This window comes from Lutjanus erythropterus, chromosome 16 (genome assembly GCF_056507025.1).
Source record: "Lutjanus erythropterus isolate fLutEry1 chromosome 16, fLutEry1.hap2, whole genome shotgun sequence".
Taxonomy (NCBI): domain Eukaryota; kingdom Metazoa; phylum Chordata; class Actinopteri; order Lutjaniformes; family Lutjanidae; genus Lutjanus; species Lutjanus erythropterus.
This window is the reverse complement of record NC_139332.1, coordinates 35,188,345-35,214,136: the sequence shown is the minus strand read 5'-3', so window position 1 is coordinate 35,214,136 and position 25,792 is coordinate 35,188,345. Positions and strand designations below refer to the sequence as shown.

At 39.4% G+C, this 25,792-nt stretch overlaps 1 protein-coding gene and 1 pseudogene across 1 annotated transcript; one reads left to right on the top strand and one right to left on the bottom strand.

Annotated features, from left to right (window-relative positions):
• Positions 1-9,498: 9,498 nt before the first annotated feature.
• Positions 9,499-25,425, bottom strand: atf6b (activating transcription factor 6 beta). The gene is made up of 17 exons (XM_084739943.1): positions 24,559-25,425; positions 19,730-19,809; positions 18,513-18,594; positions 18,124-18,183; positions 17,966-18,045; positions 17,544-17,730; positions 15,772-15,936; positions 15,481-15,650; positions 14,317-14,496; positions 14,118-14,200; positions 13,677-13,874; positions 12,908-13,015; positions 12,715-12,814; positions 12,523-12,590; positions 11,448-11,547; positions 11,171-11,255; positions 9,499-10,255 (listed from the first exon to the last, which is right to left on the bottom strand). The coding sequence occupies exons 1-17, from the start codon at positions 24,629-24,631 to the stop codon at positions 9,936-9,938; spliced, it is 2,139 nt and encodes a 712-aa protein (XP_084596069.1). The 5' UTR covers positions 24,632-25,425; the 3' UTR covers positions 9,499-9,935.
• LOC146313532 (uncharacterized) lies at positions 22,064-23,051 on the top strand (annotated as a pseudogene).
• Positions 25,426-25,792: the final 367 nt, after the last annotated feature.

Below are 25,792 nucleotides of genomic sequence, written 5' to 3'. Positions count from 1 at the left end.
TTTTTTGACAGGTTTTCTAATAAATTTGTTAAGCACTGAATATAATAAGCCTAAATTAAAAAAAAAGGGTTTGAAACCAACGCCAGCCACAATAATAGTAATTATTTTCAGAAAAGTTTAGCAGCCCTGTGTTTCATAGTATTAAAAACAGCCTACCTGTGACAGCTGCTGAAAAACAGATGAGGCCCAAAAGATAAGAGCGATGAACTGAGTCTGACCCGTCTGCAGCACAGACCAACTGAAAGAACAGAAAATATAAGTCAGTAGACTGGAATAATATATGAAAAAAAATCAGCCCCCCAACAAAGGTAAGTAGAGATCTCTGGACAGGTTTCAGTTGTTTGGTTCAGTTTTTTTCTCCACACAGCAAAACCTAAAGCATTTAATTTAATAATGTATTTATATATGTACCTTCTGTGAAAGGTCTCGCGAGAGTGATCATTTTTTAAACCAAACCATGGATTTTTCCACAACCGTAGCAGAGTGTCTTCTGTCCTTAAACCTACCATATTAATTTAACCATAGCGTTCTCAATTTAAAACCAAATTATATTGTACAAGGCGTACATGGAAGAAACAAACACACAAATCTCGCGAGAGTTCCACAAATCAAGGGTTCTAGACTTTACAATAGGTTCGTTCGAGATGAACTGCGCCTCGCCTGGAGAGTAGACGAGATCAGGCGGCCGCAGCAGGAGGTGGAGACAAAAAGCTGCAGTCAAGTCGGACAGTTTTCAACAGACTTACGAGAGACTAGAGGAGGAGACACGAACATCCTGTTAGATCACCTGTAGGTTACCTGTAGTCTGCAGATCATGATCATAGCTGAAGAAATAAAGTGCGTTCTTGATCGTTGATTGAAGTTAAAAAAAAAGAAGAAATCCTCCTTTTGACGCTTGTAACATCTGTTCTTTTATCTGCCTTGTAAAACACTAAACTGTTCTTTTGATCAGTCATATATATATACAACCTTTATTATTATCAGACACTAAATATCTGCTTGCTGACAGATTCAAACTTCATTGCACAACAGAAGACTGATATGTCCAGCATTAAATATTACAATTACACAGAAAATTAGTATTTTATACAACACGTGTTGTCAAAGTTAAGAACCAATCAGAGCCTGTCAGCTTGTCGATCAGGTGACAGCCAGGCGTTTGCAGTCGCTGGAGAGCAGCTGCAGCACCTGCCTCTACAAACTGCGGCCGCCTCGATCTCGTGAGGTTATCGTTGCCCACATGTGCATGACGTCAGTGCAAGTCGGGATCAAGTCGGACACAAATCTAACCGGCATGCACTGTGCGGCGATCACCGCTGATCGATTCTGCGCAGGTCTGGCTCATCTCAAACACACCTAAGAGTTCAGTTCAGTTCACTCTCAAACATTAAATCAACCCCCCACAAGTTTGTGAAGAAGAAAATAAATGGCAAAAAACAAAACAAAACAAAACAAACAAACAACAAAAAAACAAAACCGCCGACTCACCGTGTCCTGGAGGGGATTATTGATCAGCTGGTTCCGGTGATATAAGATCTTATCGGAGGACTGACTTGGATCTTCTTTAATCGCTGACGTTCAGACATCATTAACTGATTTTTACGTCCATTTTAACGGAAAAGACGCGGGCGGACAACTCAAAAACCGGAAATGGATTGGTTGTCAGGATGCACAGGTGACAGGGGCGTGGAGTTAATTAAATAAAATTAATTACGTAGTTTCCGGGGTCCGTGTATCATCCGTTCATACAGTTATTCAGTTCAGTGTGGTAAAACTAAAAAACAAACAAACAAACAAAACAAATGAGTGAGAATTTTGTTTGTTTTTATGTATTAACCAAATATTGAAAAAGATGTTTGTTTTTCCATCTTTTGCTAGAAATTAAAAATCTGATGAATGAGGAAACAAAACAAAATAACAATCATGACTTTTTGTGTGTCTGATGGAGACAAAATTCTACCACTATTTTTTGCTATTTATGACATTTTATTTTTAAATTGCTAATTAAAGTTTCAGTCACCAGGAAGGTGACGAGATACAAGGTTTAATAGCCAAGAGTTCGATCTTTTAAAATATATAAATATCTAACATAATTGAAGAGTAAACTTGAAAACCCCCTTAAAGTATGGTTTTGTCCTAATTCTGGTCCCTGAACAAATAATCTAGTGTTAAATCCAACACACTTTAACTACAAACTCTATCAGCATCATTATTTTACGGCCTCTGATCGTGTGGCGTTCACTGTCATCAGTTCAGATCAGTTTCCTGCAGCAGCGGCAGTGATGGTTGGTTTCTCTCCCTCTGCAGCGTTTTGTCGCCCTCCAGCGGTCACATGAACCACAACAACCAGCTGCCTTTTACATTATGGGGTTTAACTTTTTTCTGTTATTAAATAAGATTTAATTAAAAATGTCAATTCTGTTAATTTATAACTGCAGTTGCAGTTAAATTAATCACCAACTATTTTGATGATGGATTAATCAGTTTGGATATTTTTTGTACACTGATCTAATGTTTTATTGTTCTACTTTACAGCTGCTGTTATCTTCACTAAAATGTGTAAAAGTAGTTCCACGTGCTCACTGCTACATGCAGACATGTTTGTCCTCGGGTGAAGGTGAGGACAGCCGAGGTGAGGACAGACCCTCCGTCCTCCACCCTCAGATCTCCTCAGGGAGGGAGGGGACAGTTATTAACCTGCATGTGACCACGGCTGATTTTATGACCCTGAACTTTTATCTGCAGCAGCTCTGTTCAGCTGCAGGCTGTGAAACTTTAAACATTTACAGCTCCACAGTTCACTCAGGTGGTCTGCAGCTGTGTCATGTGATCCCTGTCGCAGGTCAGACGTCCACAGGAAGACAGTCAGAAACGTCTTCAGGCTGTTTGTTATTCAGCAGACATGTTTTTACTGTTGTTTAGAGCTGTTGTACTGTTGGTCTGTCAGTGTTTGATACAGACCAACATGTATTACAGATCCACAGCCTGAGTCATAAATCTCATACAGGTCAAATATATATATATATATTTTTCCCAATGATGGTTTGTGTCATTTTAGGTGTTTTTTTTTAGTTCGTGTTCATTTTTCTGATCCGTTTGTCTGTATTTGACAAAATGGGAAAAACAAGCAGCAATTTTTCTCTAGAATCTCTTGCTGCAGCACGAGGAGGGCCCTGAAACAGCCAGCGTTCACCGGTAGTTTTAAAATAAAAAAAATACCCAATGTGCATTATCTTTTTAAAAAATGTTGGAAAACACATACGCCAATACTGATATAGACCAGTATAACTTTTCAAGGCAAACATCAGGTGACTGATTTATCTGCCCTGTTAGCGACCAAGCTAACTAGCTTCCAAGTTAGACAAACTTTTCTGAACCTGTTTTTTTTTTCAGCTCATTTGATAAATTTGTGATCAATGAACATTCATATACTAACAGATACTTGACTGCACTTCACTTATTTTTAAATGCCATTGATTTACTTTGTATCTGTATTTCCTTCCTATTTAATTGAAAATTGCAGCATCCCTCCTTTTACAGATGATGATTTTATTTATTTATACATTTTAACTGTCTCTCTGGCTCCTGTGTATGAACTGTGTAACAAAACACGACCACAGCAGAGCTTTAGTTTTATTATATCTTTTATCAAATTCAACGATTCATTTTCTACAAACATAAAAGGCAACAGTTCAAATGTTTCATTTCATTTTCAGAGGAGATGGAATTACAAAGATTTATTTACATATATAGGGTTTTTCCCCCCCATTTAAATAAAAAAACAAAACCAATAAAGGCATTTTGAATATATCGTATTTACATCGTTACCTTTAGTTACCACAGATTACATGCGTTCACACTCATGTGTGTCTAGAAACGGTAGAGTAAAAAGAAAAGTACACAGTTCAAATCTTTTTTTATTTAAAGGTCTGATAGTAAAAAAAAACACGAAACAAGCTGAAGTGAAGATCTACAGAAGAGAATCACTGTCGCTGCAGAAAAACGGATCATAATTATGTTGTCATAACAAGATATGTTCACGTCATTACGACAAACGTGTCACATCATGTGGAACAAAACATTTATTTATCTTATTATAACAATAAATTTTTCATGTTATAACGTGACACCGAACAGTTTTTCTTCTTCTGTTCTGGCAGAAACACGCTGCATCAGATATCTGCTGTTCTGACTCAGTTCAGGTCGGTGGTTCTTTACTGCGTCTGAAACTCAGATTCTGCCAAAAGTCACAGTCACTTTTTTAATTTTGTGCTTATTGTGTTCTTTGCTGTCTTTAACGCAAAAAAAATTTGCATCAGTCCACTTAACAAATCAACCAATCGTGATTTACTTCAAGAAATCTCTGCCATTCTTTTGTTTTTTCTATATTTTGTCTTATTATTCTTGCAGGGATGATGCACATCAATCACCATCTCTGAATGTGTGTTTTCAACTCTGGCCAGATGTTCAGCACTCAACTTTAGAGCTGAAACAATCGTTCAAATGACTGATTAATTATCAACAGAAAATCAATCCAACTTATTTTGATATTTGTTCAGATTTTCTAAGGGAAAAAAGGCAAAAATGATCTGGTTTCTGCTCAGAAGTGAGTATTTGTAGGTTTTCTCTTCCAGTTTTGTAATATTAAAACGTGATTTTGAGGAAATCTGGCATTTAAAAAAATGTTTTATGATATTTTATAATCTAAAAAAAATGAAATTAGCTGACAAATTAATTGAGGCAGGACGTTTTAGCAGTCAGTTAAGAACCACCAACCAGATGAGAAATATTGCAGTTATTGCCCAAAACATTTGTGTAAAATCTGGTTGTGTTTTTAAACGGAGAGCAGACGGCGGCGTTTCATAAGATCGTGACTCAGCTGTTGTCCTCCCACACTCTTCACAACCACATTTATCTTCATACCCACTTTTTATCATCTTTGCATTTCTTTCTACAAAAAAGTAACAAATTGAATCAGTATAAAAAAAGACCAAAAAACAAATTTCAGATTTTTTTCTTCTTTTCTTTTTTTCTTCAGTCATGAATAAGGAGCGTGCAGTGCAGCAGGCTGGAGACGACAGACGTCAAAGAGCTTCATGAACAAACAAACAAACAAATAAACAAAAGAAACCAGAGCCAAAGATACAGACTGTTCATCAGCAGATGCTCATCTCCATGTAAAATTTTCTATTCTGTTTTAGTTTCTGCAGGAGCACGACCGGGTTTTTGTTCAGTTTTCAGAAATGTTTCCAAGAAATGAGCTTTTTGTTTCCCAGCCAAGAGTGTGATGTTCAGATCGATGCTCATGTCTGTAAGGTTACAAAGAAGTTACAGCTAGCGGCGTGTTAGCTTAGCATACAGACTAAACATGTGGAGGGCTGAATGTTTTAAAAAAATTATACCTAATTGGGATTATTTTGACTGTTACTGTTACTAGAGTATGACCTGCAATATTGGAAGGAATGATAACTTTTGCATCATTATTCTCATTTTCATTGAAATGCAGATTAAACTGGAGTGATTATAGCAGGAATCTGTACCAAAACAAAGATATAAAAAAAATATTGTGCCTACAACTGATTTTGATCAACTTTTGATTAATTGATCAGTCCTAACTGCTGGCCTGCCTCATCCAAAGATAATAACATCCATCTACCAGTAGAGATGTTCAGATACACTTTTCTTCTTGATACTGATAACTGAACTTTGTGCGTTGGGTTGATCTCGAGAACAGTAAAAAAAAAAAAAAAAGTATATCATTATTATTATTGTTATTATCACAGCTGTAGACTACTGAACCTGCATTATGGCAAAATGACAATGGCAAAATATTCAGGCAGTTCTTTCACTAAAATGGCAAACATGTGAAAGGTAAACCTCAGGTTTTAGTTCTTTGATTGTCAATCTTTGCATTTAAAGCTGGAATTATACTTTGCAGGTTGACGAGGGTCTGCATGGTGTAAATGTAATCATGCAATCAGAGGGTGTGTGTGCAGGCAGCCTGGCCACCACGCCGATCCTGCAGATGCAGACTCAGAAAATAGTATAAACAGAACTGCTGTGCGTCCATGGCGTCCACAGCTGTCTGCGTCTGTTTGGGAGTATAATCCAGGCTTTATAGTTCTATATTCTATTGTATTACACAGGTGAACTCTCAACAACAATAATAAATCTGCACTTCCAAAAAGTTCAGGGACTTAATGTGATGCATTTTAAAAAAAACAAAAGAAGAACAACTATCAGTGGAGTTTTAGGGTCCTACATATCCCACAATGCACCTCAGCTGCATCTTTCATCAAACCCTGTCTGATAAACAGTCACATCTTTCAAACTGTGCGCCTCCTGTTAAAAACTTTCAGTCAAAGTAACCATGACGACGCCACTAGAGAAGTTAAAGACACAAAGACAAGAAGAAAAACAGAAAATGTGAAGATATTTTTTGGTCAGAAAGAAAACCAGGAAGGGTTTAGACATTTTTTATAAACTTAATTTTACAAGTCAAAAAAGATGAAAGTTGTCATGGTGTCTGTCAGGTCATGATCTTTTCTGGTTTCAGTATTTTTTAAGATGAAACTGATCACATAGTGTCTTTACAGGAGGAACTGAAGCATCCTCCTAAATCTACGCTGTACAATAAAACAAAAAACAAAATGGGTGTAAATATTTCTAGGAATATATCGTATCAGGACAGGATATCTTGAGTTGTTGTTATGAGCACAGACTGAGTGAAGCTGGTTGGTCCAACGAACTGAACACAAGATTAAACAACAATAAAAAATATAAAAATTCAACATCAGTACGTTTTTTGCTTTTCTCCGTGAGCCTCATTATTCCAGGAACCATTTTATTCCTTTTCTTAAAGAAATAAAAAAAGTATAAAAAAGTGACAAAAACAAACTATCTACAGAGTGAACACTTGATATTTACAACTATTAAATAATCCCCCATTTAAAACAAGGACATAAATTTCTGTCAAAAAAACAAAAACCAAACAAACAAACAAGCAAACAAAAAAAAAACATGAATAAATCTGGTGGATGCCACATGAAGTCGGATCTTAGAGATCTTCAGAAGTGGTTTTGTGCGCTGGTTCCAAGTAAAAGTGTCAAACGTTTGTCTGTTACAGCTTCCATTTGGACTTTTCAACTCATTATTTATTTTATTTATTTATTTATTTTAAATGTTGGCAGCATTAAAAGTGTGCCGAATTAACTAATAGCACTTATTGTTTGCAATGTTTTAATAAATAATAATAATAAAAAAAATTAATAAACTATCACTGCATCACTTTGATACTAAAGAAAATGTAAAAATGGGAAGATTATAAAGCAGGTTCTGCACATATAAATCTTTTTTTTTTATGATTTCTAAGCAGATTAGGGACTTTTGTTTGTGATGGATGGCGACAGAGTTCATAATATTCTGTGTGAGTCACAGTGAATCTAAAAATATGTGTATCATGTCTGTGTGGTCACATTTCACTGAGTTACGTCTCAGAGACGGAGCGCGATTTTTGGCACAAAAAGCAGCAAATTGGCGATTTGAGAGCTTTGGAAGATGCTGAAACAGAATCTATCTTCTGTATCTTTAAGTAAAAGATGTAAAATAACAACGGAACATTTTGAGTAAAAGTTCTGCATTCAGGATTCTGTTTCCTAGTTATTTTATAGAGTCAAAAATCAATTTTTTATTTGAGATTTAAGGACATTTTTGTTGAATATTTGGTAAAAATGATCACAGCTGTTAACATCACTTTGATACCAATGAAAATGTAAAAATGTTAAGATTCTCAGGAAGGTTCTACAATTATAAGGCACATTGTTTTTTTTCCTTATGATTTCTAAACAGATTTATGGACCTTTATTGATGATGGATATCAGAATTAATGATATTGTTTGAAAGTGTGACTCACACTGAATCTAAAGAAGATGCTCATATTTTAGTGAGTTGTGATTTTGGTAATGGGAGCTCAGCTGGATGCTGAAACAGAATGTTGATGTAAAAAGTTGCATGCAAAACTTTTACTCATAAAAATATATTATTGATTGAATTATTGTCTTTTACTTAAGGATGCATCACAGTACTGTTTCCTGACCTTTTTTTTTAATGCTAAAAATGATCACAAGAAATTTGGAGAGCATCATTTATATCTCTCTTGTCCTCCAGAAGCAGTAAGTTAATTTGCTTCCAGCTAATTTGAAGATCTGACTTCATGCAGCAGCCCTCAGTTCTGATATTAACATGTTTTCTGGGTTTTTTTCGCTCTACATAAAGTCTAATTATCACAACAACACAAATATACAAACGCAAACTCCACAGAAACCACGACTGACAGTGGTTGGATCAGCAGTGTCGAGGAAACGCTTTGATTTCAGGAGGTGACTGTTTCGTCCCGCCGGAGCTGCACAGTCGCAGCTGAGGATTTCAGCTTCGATTATTGAGTAACCGTTTTATTGCTGATGAAAAAGTTTTTACTCTGAAATGCAGAAAGTGCAGTAAAAATATCGATACTGGTTACCTGGAAAAGTTTTCCTCTCGACTGAAACTGTGCAGCCCTGCAGCGCCACCTGTGGGCCGAACCAGTGCTGAGACCAAAAAGTGACAGAAACAAAACGCCCAACTTTCAGCTGCTCGTCTCAGCACTTTAAAGGGATAGTTTGTGTTTTTTGAGATGGGATTGTATGATGTACTTTCATAGCCAGCGTATTACCTGTAGTAGAGACTACCTATAGAAGTACTTGTGAAGACATAAAAAAAGTTAATCAAAAGTAATTGTAGGGTATATTTAGAATGTTTTCATCATTTTAGCTCACTGTCAGACTGTTCTTACAGGAAACTGCCGTTATCACCGACCTTGTTCCTCCCTGCAGCAGATATCTTCTTAAATTTCATGTTCTGCCAGATCTTAAAAAATGTGACCAAGAAAAGAAAAATCGTTCAGTTAAATAAACCAAATATCGCTCTCACCAAACTCCTTTAACAAAAACAGTGTTTTTACCTCAGAAAACTGGAGTTGCTCGTCTGTCGCCGACTACAGCTGTTAGATTGTTTGACTTATTGTGTGACTGTTGAATCCAAACTAACTTTTGAAAATAATGAAATCAAACAGTAACACAAACAATCTAGCAGATCGAGGCAGCTGTAGACCAGCTGCGCCTGGTGTTCTGTGAGGTAAAATTATTGGTTTTGTCAAAGGAGTTTGGTTGCTTTGGAGAGAGCAATATTTAGCTTATATAACAGTGGTTTCCTGTTGGAAAAGTTCATCTGACAGCAGGGTAAAACGCTGAACGTAATCTAAATATAGTGTGAACTTGTGCTGATTGATTTTCTTAGGTGTCAAACATGCATTTTGCTGCTGACTCTGTCCACAGCGGTTCATTGCTTAGCTTCCAACACCGATACTCCTGCAGCTTCTCCAAACTGGGGTTGTGTCGACCACCATCTACTGTAGGTAATACACCAGCTATACTAAGTACCTCATACAACCAGACTTAAAAAAAGCCTGGACTATCCCTTTAACACCCACCAAACCGCCCTGACAGCTTCGTGTCTCCACACTTCATTCATTCTGTACATTTTCAACCATTAAATATTAAAAGGCAGCACTGTTTCTAAGTGCAGTGTGCTGCTGTGTCTGCATCCGACTTCTTACAAATATATTCTTATATATTAGGACATGATCTTCTAAAGGAGAATCTGAACGAGGAGTTTGGTGACAGTAACTCTGCTCTGTTGGCACGTTTTAAACAGTGAGCGCTCAACTTACTGATTAAAATCCTCCTGCAGGTGTTTAGAAGAATTTTTCAGAAATTTTCCAGGAAACTCGACTTTTTGAGGAAGGAGAGACGTGTGTTTGTTACCTGTCGCAGGGATGATGAAGTGATTTTTAAAGATGTCCGTGTTATAAGTTCTTCTCTTCTTTCCATATTGCCTCATCACACCCCTTCTGATTGGCTGATTAAATATTCCGCTGTCCGTTGGCGGGCGGGTAAAGGTTGCCTCTGTGATGATGATGAGGCTGAAGATGGCGAGGAGGACGAGGAGGCGGAGGGGTGAGGGTGGTGGCGCCCTCGCAACGAGGTGTGGTTGCCGTGATGATGGTGGGAATTGTGGTGGGAGGAGGGGGGAGGTGGAGGCGGGTCGCGGAGCGACGGCGGGACGGCGGAGGACTTGATGGGGACGATGCGGGTGTCCATGACCTCACAGTCGACCTGCATCATCATCTCGTAGCCCTGAGAGGAGTTATACAGACTCTCTGAGGGAGGAGAGGAGGAAGAGGAGGAGTGAGGGGGTGAGGAAGAGGAGGGGAGGCAGGGAAAGGGGAGAGAAAAGGGACCAAAGGAGCCGAGAAGGAGTGCGAAGGAAGAGAGTGAGGACAAGGAGGAAACAGGAGGTTGGAGGAAGAAAAAGATGGAGAAAGAAACAAAAGGAAGAGAAAAAAAGTTAATAAAAACAAAAATAAGAACAACACTAAAAAACAGAGATGGTCCATCAGAAGCTGAGGAATATTCTGACTAATCCTTTTTCAGAGTAAACAGGGATGCAATAAAGGAACAAAAACAAGATTTTCATCGTCGCCTGGTATATTATAATATAAATTTCAAAGGCAGTATCACCCGGATAAATCTTCAACTGGATGTCTTCTCCTACTGTTTTATTGAGAGAATTTCATAAATCATTCCTGACTCATCCTGACAACAGAGGCCTTTTACAGCATGACTCAGGTTTTTTTTGTATACAGTCAAACTATAGAGGAAGAAAAGTAGAAGACAAAGAACAACATTCAAAATGAAGCTAATTAGATTTAAAAAAAAAAAAACAGACAAAAAGGCAAAAAAAACAACCCAAAAATAACAAAGAAGAAAAATTAATGTTTAATTAATGTTCTTGTTTTGAGCAGTTTCGGTCCTTTATATTAAAGTAGTGAAATAAATAAACCAAAAAAATACTGTGACTAAGCTACATGACGTAATGTTTTTTATAAAGTGGCTAATTTTACTTTTTACACCCAAATGAGATCAAAACTCTGCTGTAGCCACACTGATGGAAACAGATATAATGTAAGAAGAGTTTTGTACTCATGAAGATGTCAAGTTCTCTGCGTTCCTCTGAGAGTAGAGGCAGGATCGCTCCCAGACTAACCTGCTGTTTAATATTCAGACAGACTCACCGTTCACAGACATGGCCGGCATCACCAGAGACATTTTAGGTCTGCTGGTTTTATTGTGGCTGATGGCCGGTAACAGCAGGTGATCCTGTAGAGAAACACAGGAGACGGGCTGGTTTTACAAGTCCTTAAAACAAATGTGGAAAAACCTCTGAGTGGTGATGTGATGTCATAAATGCTGCACACTTAAATAAAATAAAACTCCACAGGGAGGTTTGGTTAATGTTAAAAGGTTTTTTTTTTCTGGTTTGTCTAGTTCGGACTGAGCCGTGTGTCGCACCCGTCTGAAAGAGACGACGTAGAACGTGTCCTCTCTGCGGTCGATGGCGTCCAGGAAGTCGCTGTAGGTGACCTCAGGACCAGGCAGCACCTGCAGCTGACTGCAGACAGAAACAAGAGCAAGTTAAAGGTTGTTTATTAAGTTTTTTCATTAAAGAAATCCTTTCACTGACTGAAGTATGACTCGTGTTGTTATTTTCCAGTTCTCTTGCACTGAAACTTAATTTATGACTGAATGAGATTATTAAAGGAGGACCTAAAGAGCATCTTTTACACTGTATGTTAAGATGTGAAAGCACCAAGTCACCCCTGCACAGGGTTTCTGCAGGTCTTGCAGATTTCTGCAAGTTTTAAAACCAATAATCTGCATCTTATGGTGCTTTCGCAACAAAAAGACCAAGGTTCATTTTTTTGAGACACTGTTCACATGTGATCCGATCAGCTTTGGTTTCATGTTGCAATTATCCGAGCGGACTAACAAAATTTTCATGTCGTGTCATACTACTTCGCCATCCTGGGAAAATATATCACGCACAAGCAGAGAGATGATCCAGCGATGGGGAACACAGATATGAAGCGACATGTCATAATGCATAATAACTAGATTTTTTTTAAAAATTTATTTTGCTGTTATTAGCAGTGTAACTGTTATATAGTGTTAAATGTGCTTCTGGGAAAAAAATATTCATCATGCAACTACAAAACAAAACCAACACTGAACCAATAAACAACACAGCTAATGACAAGAAGTAGGTCTTAAACTACATTCATTAATGGTCTTAAAATGAAACTGCAGCTCTGTTGCAATATCAACATTGAGGTATTTGGTCAAAAATGTCATGACATGATTTTGTCAACATTGCCCAGCCCTAATCTGAAGTAAGGCATCATATTCTATTTGATCAGGGCATGTTTTCACTATTTACAGCGTGTTATTTTAGAGAAAACGTGTAGCCTTAATCGAGACACAGATCACATATCGTGGAGCTGCACAGCCTAAATATATCGAGGTATTACTTATTAGCCATGCTGCCCTGTCCTAACTGTCGCTGAGTGTGATGAAGCGTTTGCTGAACCTTTCTATGGAGCGGTGAGTCTGGATCGGCAGATATCTGGAGAAGTTTGTCTTCCTCAGCTGAGCTTTCTGCAGGAAAAAAGTGAAATGGATCATGGAAACAGGATTAATATAAAAGATAAAGAATAAAATCAGGCTTCAGTCAGTATCTATGGCATCAGTATGAACAGGAAGAAGACCACGTTAAATGCACCTGAGCAATTTTGGCCTTCTTGGCGATCTTTGGTTTTCCTCCAGACTTCTTCCTGTCGATCTGATGTCGGTGAACCCAACCTCTGAGCTCATCTGCCAGCCTGAAAAAACACCAAACTCCTCAGCTCAGGGGACGGATCAAATTATAACAAATCAAAATCTTTTCAGAATGGGTGTTTGAGAGTCTGACCGACCTGAGAGACTCAGAGCGGTTGAACTGTCTGCAGTCTGAGGAGGTGAAATAACGATCGATGTCCTGCAGCACCAAGTCCTTCATGTCACTGAACACGTCACTCAAGTTCCTGCAAACACAAACATACATCAATACAGGTTAAATAGTATCAAAGCTGTTTGCAGCTGCACAGAAACACACAGTCAGACATTTCTTTTTCAAGCACACGCCAGAGTTTAAAGGAAATAATTCTTTATGTGCTGCACTTGGAGACAGTTACAGATGTGTTGGAGAACCGGTTCTGTGTTAGACGCTGGAAACGCGTTTATCTGCATTTCTTTCTGAAGGTTGTGGAGCAGATGATGTGATTATCTGTGGAGGGATGAAAGTGTGAAGTAAATCTGTCTGTTTTCTTTTGTCAGTGCAGTAAAATATGTTTGAGGAAGGAGATGGCTGTTTTCTCCAGCAGCTCATTTTATAAATAATTCACTGAGCGCTGAGCTGAGAGCATCATTTACCTGATGAAATGTGTAAACTGGCTCCTTCAGCTCATATTATTCACATGCATTTCTTCATTAAATAAACCACAGGTGTATCCAGCATGTTGAGCTAAGTTGTCAGTGTAGCAGTAAATGTACAGTTCAGTTTACCTGCAGTTTTTAAAGACCAAGAAAAGTCTCATCTGTTGTTTCCTAACAGCTGGAAAAGTGATGGATTTAAGTACATGAAGGTACAGGTTTCAGGGGTTCTGTGCTCAATGTGTCATGGCTTCGGTGACATGATCATCTCACCTGAACTGATACGGCTCCGGAGCCTCGTCTCCTCCTTCCTCCTCCGTCTCCATTTTGTCCTCCACTCTGCTCGCAGGCTGAGCAGCCGCCGCCTCCTGCTGCTGCTGCTGATATTGTTGCTGTTCAATCTCCAGCAGACGGCGTCCCGTATACGACACCACACTGTCCTGCAGGCCTGAGAGCTTCCTGTCTGTGATGCTTGAGGAAACATCAGGTGTAAGTCAGAGGGCTCAAAATATTTGTTCTTTATTTGAAGATTTCAAGAAAGACAAATTCAGGACAAATTATTTCATTGTGAAAAAAACTTCACTTCAGCGCATCATCATGGCAAAATCAGTGTCTGTTGAACATAAGAGGGCACCGGCACAGAAAATCAAAGTTTTATAATCACAAAAAAGCAAGATTGAGTTGTAAGATGGTTATAAAAAGTGTTCAGGATACCTGACGGGTCCGAAGCTGAACGTCATGAACAGCAGGACAGCCATGACACAGATGGCTCTCTTGTTGCTCGCTGAGTCGCTGCCCTGAAAAACAAAACAGGGAAACTTATACTTCATGTGCACAGATAATAAACTGTATTTGGACACTTGTGAACATACAAACACTCATGACAACACTTAGTCACTTCTGTTGCTCTCACCTCCTTCCCAGCCAGTCTCTCCCTCAGCGCCTGGTTCTCTCTCCGGAGACGTTCGTTCTCCTGCTGGGCCTCTCTCAGCTGGGCCTCCAGGTTCTGCAGATACTCCTTTTTCTTCTTCCTCGACTGGCACGCCGACTCACGGTTCTTTATCATCCTCTGCTGCCGCTTCAGCACCTTCATCTGCACCAGGAAGAGGAGCAGGGGGAGGAGGAGGAGGAGGAGGAGGAGGAGGAGGAGGAGGAGGAGGAGGAGGATTGGGAAGAGATTGAGGAAGATGGAGGCGAGGCAACAAAGGACAGATGAACAATGGGTTAGAGAATTAGTGAGTTTGGGTGGAGTGAAAATGCCAAGATGAGGAGAAAGAAAGGGGGGAGGAAAGATGAGGAGGGGGATGTTGAAAGGATTAGAAGACGAAAGGAATGAGGGAATAAGGGAGGGAAAACAAAAACTGAAAAAAGCTCAACAGGTGTGTGATGTAATCCACCAGCCTGAGGGCGGCAGATGTATTAAGTGTTCTTATATCACAGCGTTTATATAAGAGGTGTCGGGTGAAACACTGAGAAATTCAGTGTAATGTTACCAAACCTGCCAAACTGCACTGCACATCCTCCCACTGATGTGACTAAACATACTGCTGCGTTTTTGAATGTGAACATCACTTCTTTTTCCTTATATATTCAACTCATGATCACATCTCAGGCTACAGCTGTTTTGATTAAGACGGTCTAGATCATCGTTTCCCAACCTGAAAGAATCAGGGTGAGGCAAACTCAACTTTCTGTTTTCATGTTAAAATTATTTTAGGATTATGATACCTTTCTTTGCATAGAAAAACTTTCTGTGGCTGTTCTGCAAATTACTCAAAATTCTCTCTTCAACAATGTTGGTTTATGAAACCGTTCCTGTGCACAACCCTGAACTGAACTGAACAGGAGCCAATGGTAACAGGAAGAAAATTTATCTCAAGGTTTTCACCGCCAATCCCCATCTCACCACAGTTAGACTGTCAATCTATCAATTTAATTATCTTCCTTTTTCTTTGATTAGATGCACCAAGCACTTCATGCTTACTTTGTCCAACCTAAGGTATTGTTTTTGTCAGACGTGAAGCAGATTTCTGGTTGTGATCTGATCAGTGTGAGTCAGCACATCCAGCCTACTCACATCGATGTCGCTGGAGTTGTTGCCGGGTAGTGTTGTCGTCGCCGGGACGATGGGTTTGCTGGCGGGCGGAGCCGTGGGGCTGGAGCAGTGCTGGGGGATGCTGGGAGAGACGGGCTCCATCTTGACGATGGCCGGAGCTGAACCGAGGCAGACGGACTGAGACAAGACAACTGGAGGGAAAGAGAGGCAGAAAGAGACGGATCATTTTTATAGTAGATTAATGTGTTTGTATTTCTGCAGGTTCACACACGTAAACACATACAAAATGAGACACAGGCACCCTGTTCTTACCAGGTCTGCTCTGGTCCATGGAGGGGAGGCCCTGCAGGATGAGGGTCTTGGCCGGAGCGGGGTTCTGAGGGACGGGGAGGGTGGTGACACACACCGGTCTGGGCTGGATGGGGGGTTTGGTGCTCAGGATGGTGCTGGCCTTTAATGTGGCCGAACTCGGCAGAACTGCAGAAGAGAAAAAACAAATAATCACAATTCAGACCTCAGACTTTTTAGATTTATGTCTTAGATGAGACTCATAATAAATAAACTTTAAAATATAATAATATAATATGAAACTTTAAAAAATTAAATATTTTAGACAACTGACTGAGTCACTTTAATTTTGCATGGTTGAAACACTGACACACTTTCAGATACACCAGCTGTCAACAACCCACATGACTCGGACCTCGCTGTGAAGTGGAAAATCTTACAGAACTAACGCAATCATTTGTGAGGCAAATACAAGTTCTGCATCCCAGGCACACACTCAGGTTCTTCGAGTTCACACACACACGAGTTGCTTTCGCTGTAATCATTTGCATTCACACAAAGAAAAACAGATGTGGCGTTTAGAGGAGCTGCTGCGTCTTTTTCTGAAGCTTCTTTACTGCTGCTGTCGTCCACACATCAGTCTAACTATGCACTCATTTTCTGCAGTTTATCCAGGTCTGGTGGAATGTAACTAAGTACTTTTACTCCTGTACTTTACTTTCAAATGGTGCAATAATGAGGTACTTGTATTTTAAGCACATTCATCAAAAATATAAACAGAATACTTTGGTTCTTGGTCCAGTTTTTCATTCATTTATTCATTTCAGCTGTGACTAATAAAAGTATCATATATTTCAGGTTTAGAGTAACATTTTACTGTTAACCAGTAAAGTTACAGTTACATATCCATGTCTGTCCAGACTCATATAACATCTGTAGTGAAGACTTTGAAAGAATTTAATAAATAAATAAGTGTATTTTCTGCAAAACGGAGGATCTCACTATACATGTATGCAGGGCTGCACGATTATTTTCATAGACAGTTGATTATGTTCTGAATTAATCAATTAACAGATATCTCAATTCTTGAGATATGTTCACAAGAAAATGACAGACGTGGTGAACTGCTCGCTTTAGCTCAGTTGGCAAAGCATGAGCCCCACATACTGCAGCTGTGAATCCTCTGCAGCAGCTGTGGGTTTGACACCTGCAGCCCTTTGCTTCATCTCACTCCCCCACTCTCACTCACCCTTTCCTGTCATATCTTCATAAAAAAAAGTCCTCAAAAAAAGTAAAGAAATATAGAATAGGACAGACATGCTGTCAGAGAACCCAAAGACACACTGCCTCCGCAGTGGCTGTCATCATCATAGAGGAATAAAAAAATATAACATGACATTTGGCAAATATTTCTGCTGTGACTGCTGAGGATTTTCTCACAAATGTTCTGAGTAATTCGCGGAAAGGAAGCTGGCAGCGTTTCAAGGCGCTGTGTTTCCCTACCGTCAGTCTGAAAACACTTCAAGTCCAAAAACAAAAACATCCAATCTATCATGGTTGCATGACTGATGATAATATTATTATAAATAAGTGAATATGCTTTAAATATTAACTGCAGCTTGCAGCAGGTTTTAGTAAAGTCAGACAAAATATTAAAGCCTCTGCTCTCAGATAAAACACCACAAATAAAACAAAAACACAGGAGCTGCTTCAAAAAGCGAACGTCTCCCTGAAGTCTTCTACAACAGAGCAGCAGCCACTCAGAAAAGAACGAGCCTCTGTTTGTTTTGACCGACCTGCAGCCTGCGTCTGTATCCCGCTGATGACTGCTGGGATCTGAGCTGGTAACGGCGTCTGTAGCTGCGTCTGTGGCGGAGCAACGGCTGTTGTTGCCACGGTGATCTCCATGGAGCCCAGCGGAGGAGAGAGCACGTCTCCGTACATGTAGGGAGGAGTGGGAGGGTTTTCACCTTTAACTGTGATCTGGACGGCAGAGAAGACACATCACGTACTTTCATTTCTTTGTCCTTTTAGGATTTTTTTTTTGCAGATATAAATTAAATTTGTCCTTCTACCCTTAATCTTAAGCTGTGATCATCATCGAGTTTGAACTTTTTCATGTTTTTCATGATGCACAAGAGAGGAAATAAACATTCACTCATCTTAGGACGTTATTATAAAGTGGAAAAACGCCTGTAAAACTCTTTTGCACACACACCTGTGGGTCTGGCGATGATGCCGAGCAGTCGGACCCCAGTGAGGATGCAGGAGACGGAGGCTCTGCTTTCACCTGGAACACTGGACAAACAAACAGATAAATAAACCAGTGAAGTACGTACGCACACATATTTTTGTTTGATTTGGAAAGAAACTTACACATCTCCACTGGTAAAGGCTGAGTGATCGTCATTTCATTCTTTATCACAGGAGTTTCACCTTCAGAGAAAAGACAGACATCAGGACAAAGAAGTTTAAAAGTCAGCTTTTAAAGGTTTAGTAATGGTAAGTTAATTTTTATATAACACTTTTAAAAGTGCTACATAACAATTTGATAAAACCAGGAGACAGAGCATGAATATATCTATGAAATGTACTGCTGCAGACTTCAGTTTTTAATCTGATCTAAATAAAAATGTTCTAAAACAACACATGATTCAAGTTTTCCACCAGAGAGGGGACGAAGCGTCTCGTGTTTCAGACGCGTCTGAGGCGTGACAGCAAGACACCGACCGAAGGTGAGCGCCCGCGATTGACCGGTCCGTTACCTGTGAGAAGGTTGTCGTCAAGGTGTTGCCATGGTGACGTGGGGTTGTCAGGATCGAGGGTGAGCACGAGGTCATTGTCAAACTGTGAGAGGTTGGCAGAAGAAGAAGATGGAGGGAGGGAGGGGAAAAAAAGAGGAGGGAAATTAGGTCAAACAACTGCTGGATTAGTCAGTGTGTCAACCTGAGTGTGTGTGTGTGTGTGTGTGTGTGTGTGTGTGTGTGTGTGTGTGTGTGTGTGTGTGCTTATCACAATCAGCCAACCGACAAACAATTAGCCTGATTATCTTTTGACCCGTCATCTGCACTCACTGAGGGTTTAAAGATCTCATTTATGCTGCTGCCAACACAATCTGAATGTACACTTAAAGGAATAGTTCAAAATTTTCTGAAATCTGCTTTTAGGAGGGTAGTAGTAATAATTTATTTGCCTCAGTGACTGAAAGAATCAGGACCGTATTTCTAATTTCTCCCATAAAGCCAAACCCAACACTTCCTCTGTTTTAACCTATTGTCTTTCAGTTTTCATGTTAAAATTATTTTAGGATTATGATACCTTACTTTGCATAGAGAAACGTTCTGTGGCTGTTCTGCGGATGACTCAAGATTCTCTCACAAACAAAGCTGGTCTATGAAACTGTTCCTGTGCCGAACTGTGTTGTACTGGCTCCTGTTTAACTGAAGCAAACGCGAGCCAACGGTGACAGGAAGAAAATTTATCTCAACCCCCCCACCACAGCTAGACTGTCATTCTGTGGGAAACACTGGAGCTTCAGACTTATGTGCATTAAATATGAGCATTAAACTGGTTCTTTAAACAACAATAAACAAATCTTTGTGTGCTTTATTTGAAATTAGTGATTATTGTTTTGGTGTGAGTGCTGGTGGGCTCAGATACATGTAGGGGGCGCTCCAAGGGAAAAAAGGCTGGGAACCACTGGTTTACATGGTTAGAAATAGGGTGGGGCAATATGGCTTATGAATAATATGAATTTAAGGCTGATAAAGCTAACAGATTGAGTTAACGGTCGACCAGCAAGTCTGTGAGGTAAAGAAAAGCAATATTTGTCTTAAAGGCTGCTTTAAAGATCTAAACCAATCAAAGTGTGAACTGTGAGCAGGTGGACTGTTTGCGTGTTAGTCTGAGCATCAGTTGCACTCTCGGTCCCGGACAGAAACCAGAGCTGTGAGGAGTCACTCTTTCTTTTTGTCTACCGTACCGACGGTTCGTATTTCAGCCCTCGGCTGAAGTCTCCGTCCTCGCCCTCCTCCATGCTCTCACACTGGTAGAGGCAGGCATCTGAGGAGACAGACACACAGAACACATCAGCTGACGAACAGAACACATTATCCTGCAGAATATGGATGTGTCATGAAGTTCATAATGTCACATCAAGGTCCCAGTGTGACATATTTTCTCCCATCATGCCTTGCTTGGTTTGAGGATACAGAGGTAAAAACACAACTCTGGACTTTGAAACTGAAACAAACAGCGAGGCAGTTCACTGAGGTCACATCCTGTCACAGAGAGCAGGTGTGAATCGTGGGTTATATCAGCTGATATTTGCTCTCTTCATATTTCATACATTCTGCAGACTGATGTGAAGACAGTGGTGGGGTGTGATGTGCTCAAAGTTCCACTGATTCCAGCTTCTTACATGGGAATATTTTACAGTTTCTTTACTTCTTTATAACAGCAATTCAAAACAAGACGTGCAAAGACTTCATCTTGGGTTCTGGGAAACAGTGATCAATATTTTTCACCATTTTCTGATATTTATACACAAACAACTATTGATGGATTAATCAATAAAATAACTGACTGATTAATTGCCTGTGAAAATAATCGTTTGTTGTAGCTTTAATTATTTTGAGTCATTTTTAAAGAAAAAATTAGAGCAGCAACGATTAATCGATTACTTTACAACTCGCTACTGTTTTGATAATTGATGAATTAGTTCAAGTAGGGAAAAAAAATCAAAATTCTCTACAAGTTTTCCACTTTCTTTACTCCTCTTTGACAGTAATTTTAATATCTTTAATATCTTTTCATTTTATAGACCAAACAACTAATCAATTAATCGTGAAAATAATCAACAGACTAATCAAAGAATAAAATCATTACGTGCAGCCCTAGTTCAGCATCTCAAATGTGAATATTTTCTGGTTTCTTTCCTCCTCTCTGACAGTAAACTGAATATCTTTGAGTTGTGGACAAAACAAGACATTTGAGGACGTCATCTTTGACATTTTTCACCATTTTCTGTGATTTTATCAACAAAACAATGAATCAGTTAAAAAAGCTGAAAGAGAAAATGATTAACAGATTAAGCAATAATGAAAATAATTGTTAGTTAGAGCCCTAGTGGTGACCAGAGTTGTCAAGATACCATAATTTTAAACTTCAATATTATTAAAACAAAGTTACTCAGTTCCTCTTTCAATAACGCAGCAAAAAGTACTTCCTCTTTTCTTCTTTCTTAAATTAACAACCTGAAGAAGAAGAAGAAGAAGAAGAAGAAGAAGAAGAAGAAGAAGATCACTGAACACTGTCTGGTTCTGCTGCAAGACAAATTTCAGGCAGGACAATAAAGACTAAACTAAACTAAGGTCTTAAATGAGCATTTAGATGGTTTTTTTTAATAGTTTCAGATGCTCTGATTAAGAGATATTGTTTTGAATAAGTTTTAAACTTGTGGTATTGAAAAAGCATCAATACTCGGATACTGTTGATAACCTCAGTGGCTACTTAATAGTAATACTTGTTAGGATAAATCTCTTGATAATAATGAAAAGATAAAATAAAGCAGCCTTTTCCTTTAAAGTGACTCATTAGAAAAGAACAAGGCAACTCATTTCATTGTTTTTTTTAATCATCCTCAGTGAGTTCTTCGGTTATAAAAGTCTATTATGACTTTTATGTGTCATCTAGTAGCTCGTTCTGCTCTGCTGACCCAGTTCTCTCACTGGGGTCATTAAAGTTTCATCTAATCTAATCTAATTGGGTTTATTGCCACACTGCAAAAGACCAAGAACTCACGGGGCTCTAAAATATTTTTGTCAACCAGCGGCAGCAGGCGGTACGTCTCACCAATCTCACTGTTAGTCAGTAAAATATACTGAAACCTGCTATATCAATTTTGGTTTTCTGGCAGTGACAGTAACTACACAAACACTGTCAGCGTATTCCCTGTTGATTAAACTGAAAATTAAATTTAGACCAGTTGCCAAGTCTAAATATAAGAAAACAATGCTGCACTGGTCTGCAGTATCAGCAGCCTGCTCTCTGTGCAGAATAACATCCTCATTCCTTTGCTGAATGTGGTTATACGAGTGGTTATGCCAGTTTATTCTGACACAGCCTACATACAGCCTTACTTTCATTTTCTGGATCAAAATACTGGCAAACTATGCTGGTTTTACAACGTGTTATCTGTCCCACTTTCCACCTCATTGGTTTACATCCAAGCATTAGCACAGTGAGAGATCAGCTGCCAACATCTGCATCTACAAACTTGGCAGAGGGTTTATTTTTTTGTCTCAGGACGGCGGAAATGGCGTTGGAGCAGCAATCAGAGATCAAAATTGAAAATGAGGATACGAGAGGTACTGAAAAGGAAAGACAAAGGATTAACACTTGGAGTGATTTTCAAGGATCTGCATGAAATCAGAAAGTTTATTAGATGAAAAGAGGGAGCGGAAGATCGGTCAGAATTGCGAGGAGTGGGATGGTTATCACTGATTGTAAATCAAAGCATCAGACATCGAGATCTTAGAATTCGGGAATATGAGGATTACTGCGGTGTGGCGGGTTTACACATGCAGCAGAAGGAAAAAAGAAAGGAGTAATAAGTGGTGCGCTACCGTCTATAAACGCTGAAGAAGTTCTGGGTATTACTGGTGTGTGATGCAAAAAGAATGACAAGATTTCGAGAAGAAAATGAGATCAGTACGTCCGTGTGTCTGACTTTTACTTTTGAGGGGGACTTGTTGGAAAGACTGTATCTTGATTAAGTAGACTGAGGCCCTATGGGAAAGCTCCTCTCAGGTGTTTCTGCTGCCAGGACTATGGACACGTCGCTGCAGTGTGCAGAAGGGTCAGACGATGTGGAAGATGTGGGATAACTGTCATAGGGAGGAATGCAAAAATAATAAAGAGGGAGCATAGTGCCTGCACTGTAAGGGAAACCACCACACTGAGTCCCGACAGAGAAGAAGACCAGAGTACAGAAGGTTTTGACATACGCTTGAAGCTGCAACAAGAATGGAGAGAAAGAAAATGATGGCAACACAAGGGGAGCAGGAGGAGGACAGAGAGGAACAAAACATCTGCATGAGCAAAAAGGGATTTTTTTTTTTGCATTTATCACACTAGTGAATAACTGTGCGATTAAAATTCTGGGGAAATTCGAAAGAGTCGACATGGAACTGGACGCTGCACAGATATTTCTGAGCACAGGGACATTTCTAGTGAATTGGACGGTTTTGGATCGCACACGGAGGGAGGGCTTTGCATCAACTCAGACAGTTAGGTCTGAGTAGTCTGGATGATATTGTGAAAGGGTGTGCTGTGAATAGTTTGCACAGTAAAGCTTTTCAAAAACACTAGGCGACGGTAATGCAACGCAAACAGATGCCAACCACTATAGAACCCTGAAGAAGAGGAAGAAGAAGATGGCACAACAGCATGTGGAGCCAGACCTTTATGACTACTCATGCACATGCTAGCTTATTAGGGCTGCATGTTCAATCGTAAAAAAAAATTGCAATCTCAATTCATACATTTATACAATCTCATTTCTCACTGACAACAATTCACTTGCTCCTATTTCCCTATGCATTCATGTCACACTGCTTTCTCCTGTTGACTGATTTGCATCAGAACAAGTTGAAACTTGAGGTATTTTACAAAAGACTTAAGTTCAATCTAGAGCTGCACAATCAATCAAATTGATACCACTATATGGCCAAATGCAATATCCAAATCACATAACCAGAACCAGATCGCATTTTTTAGAAAAAATGTTTGAGAAAACAGCATTATAATGGAGCACTGTAGCGCTGCAGAGATGCCCTGGCCTAAACATGTTGTTCTTCAGATGAAAGAAAACATGTTTGTCAGTCAAACAATCCTTTTATCATAATATGAACCCCTAAACCCAGCACTCTGATGTGTGTTATGTTTCAGTGAATCACTGTGATATGTAGTGTGTAAATGTTATCTGTTTCTAGACTACTATCTAGATGTTTTATTAAGTCAACAGATATTCAGTTTATTCTCAGAGAGGAGTAAAGACAACAGAAACTATTCACATTTTAGAAGCTGAAATCAGAGAATCTGGACCTTTTTTTAAAGAAAAATATGGCTTAAAATGACAAATCTCTCAAAGTACTTGGTGATTAATTTAATCATGGATTAATCCTTGCAGCTCTAATCAAAAATGCACCAAACTGTGAATACACATGGGCACACAATGTCAGCGACAGGTCCACACCTGGTAGTTAAATAGTACTACAGGTCATAAATTGGCAAAACTACATTCACATGAGTGCATTCATTATAAGATGCATCCCAGAATTCCACCAGTTAAAAGCCAGATTCAGCTGCCTGGTTATGATAAAGTTTTAACAAGAAAATGTGAACACAAGTCTAATGACAAATGTTATAAGATGAAAGAATGAAATAAAAAAGGAAGAAGTGCTTGTGGTGGTATTTATGTGTGATCACGCTTCCACCCACTGCGTTAAAGATAAACTGACATATCCGGGTCTGCTGGCAGAGGAAGCGCACACACATGCTCAATGTAACCGCGTGCAGCACCTTCTTGAGCAAATAAAAGCCTAAATGTCCACAATGAAGGGCTTACAGAGGAGAATTTCAGCGTTTTAGTAAAAGGTTTTGACGCCCCAGCTTCGCCTCGCCTGGCCGGAGGGGGGAGGCTGCTGCTCTGAGGGGCTCATCCGCACGCCTGTTATCACACCCGGCTAGCTTAGTGTCGTTGAAATACGTGTTCGTTACCTGTTATAAAGGCTTTAAATGTGAACTCACCCCAGTCTTCGCTTGTCAGGAGGTTATCAGCGAAGAAACGACTGTCCAAATCAGAAAGTAAATCCGTACTCATAGCCAGAGGCGGTGTGTTTGGAGAGCAGGGGGCTGCAGTCAGATAGCGACGTGATAACAGCTAGCTAAACAAACACACACAATACGGCTGCTAAATTTAACATTAAGGTGTCTGGGTAATATTGGGCTTTGATATCATTTATAATCAAAATTATCTGAGTATTTCCTTCGTCGGCAAAGAGATATTTTTATTCAGTTTATACCTCCGTGCGATCTATCGGTTCTTCCCTTTGCTTCGCATATGACAGACAAGGAAACGTATTTTCCGGAAAAGTGCCGCCCACTTCTGACGGAGAACCCAATCACAACAAAGGCTAGCGTAATTGACAACAAGGAGAACCAATAAGATGATTCAAAGTATCCAATTGGGGCTTTTGTCAGCCTATTGTTGAAGACCATGCAGAGGCGGGATTTTAGGTGTAATTTGGCCCAATCGGAAGAGCTTATTTTGATTGACAGAAGAAGTTAACCAATAAACACGAGGAAACTCCAGCTCCGCGTTAAATTGACATGCATGTTAGCCAATCATGGCTTATCAGGACAAAAAACAGGCTTGTTTCGAGAAGAGAACCCCAGACACGCGAAAGATCTCGCGAGAGTGACTATTTCAACCAAATTCATCACATTTTCTTAATTTTAAACACATTTTTTATTTCTATAAACCCAATATATCTTAATCACTACGTTGTCTCGCTATAACAATGAGTTTCTATTATACAACGTGCATAATGCGGAAATAAGACATACAAATCTCACGAGAGTTTTTTTTAAATCAAGGGTTCCCGTCTTGAAACGGCCAACCAATAAAGAAAAAAAAAAAAATAAATAAAAAACTGGTGAAAATCGCGTTGATTCAGATACCACGAAAATAACACCTCGTTAACGTGAGTTTAAACGAGAAATTAAAGAGGCTGGTTTATACAAAAAGATCAACTCACTGTTTAAGTTATTAAATGAGACTCTCCTGCTGCTCGGACTGTTATTTTTAATCTTAATGTTTCGGGTGGAGTTATTATTACATAACTCCAGTGAGGGGCGTATGAGGACAGGCTGACACACCGCCAGCAGCCCGTACACTCCCTCATGTTTTGGTATTGGTATTGTGGTTTGTTTTTTAATGAATAAAATACCACAGGAGGATGGAGCAGGTGTTGTGAACTGC

Excerpts from the sequence above, each read along its gene's own strand:
- atf6b (XM_084739943.1), bottom strand. The coding sequence starts at position 24,631 with ATGAGTACGGATTTACTTTCTGATTTGGACAGTCGTTTCTTCGCTGAT. Across the intron at positions 15,651-15,771 it reads CATGGACCAGAGCAGACCTG|TTGTCTTGTCTCAGTCCGTC; the intron begins GTAAGAACAGGG and ends CTTTCCCTCCAG. Across the intron at positions 10,256-11,170 it reads GCCGGCCATGTCTGTGAACG|AGAGTCTGTATAACTCCTCT; the intron begins GTGAGTCTGTCT and ends CTCCTCCCTCAG.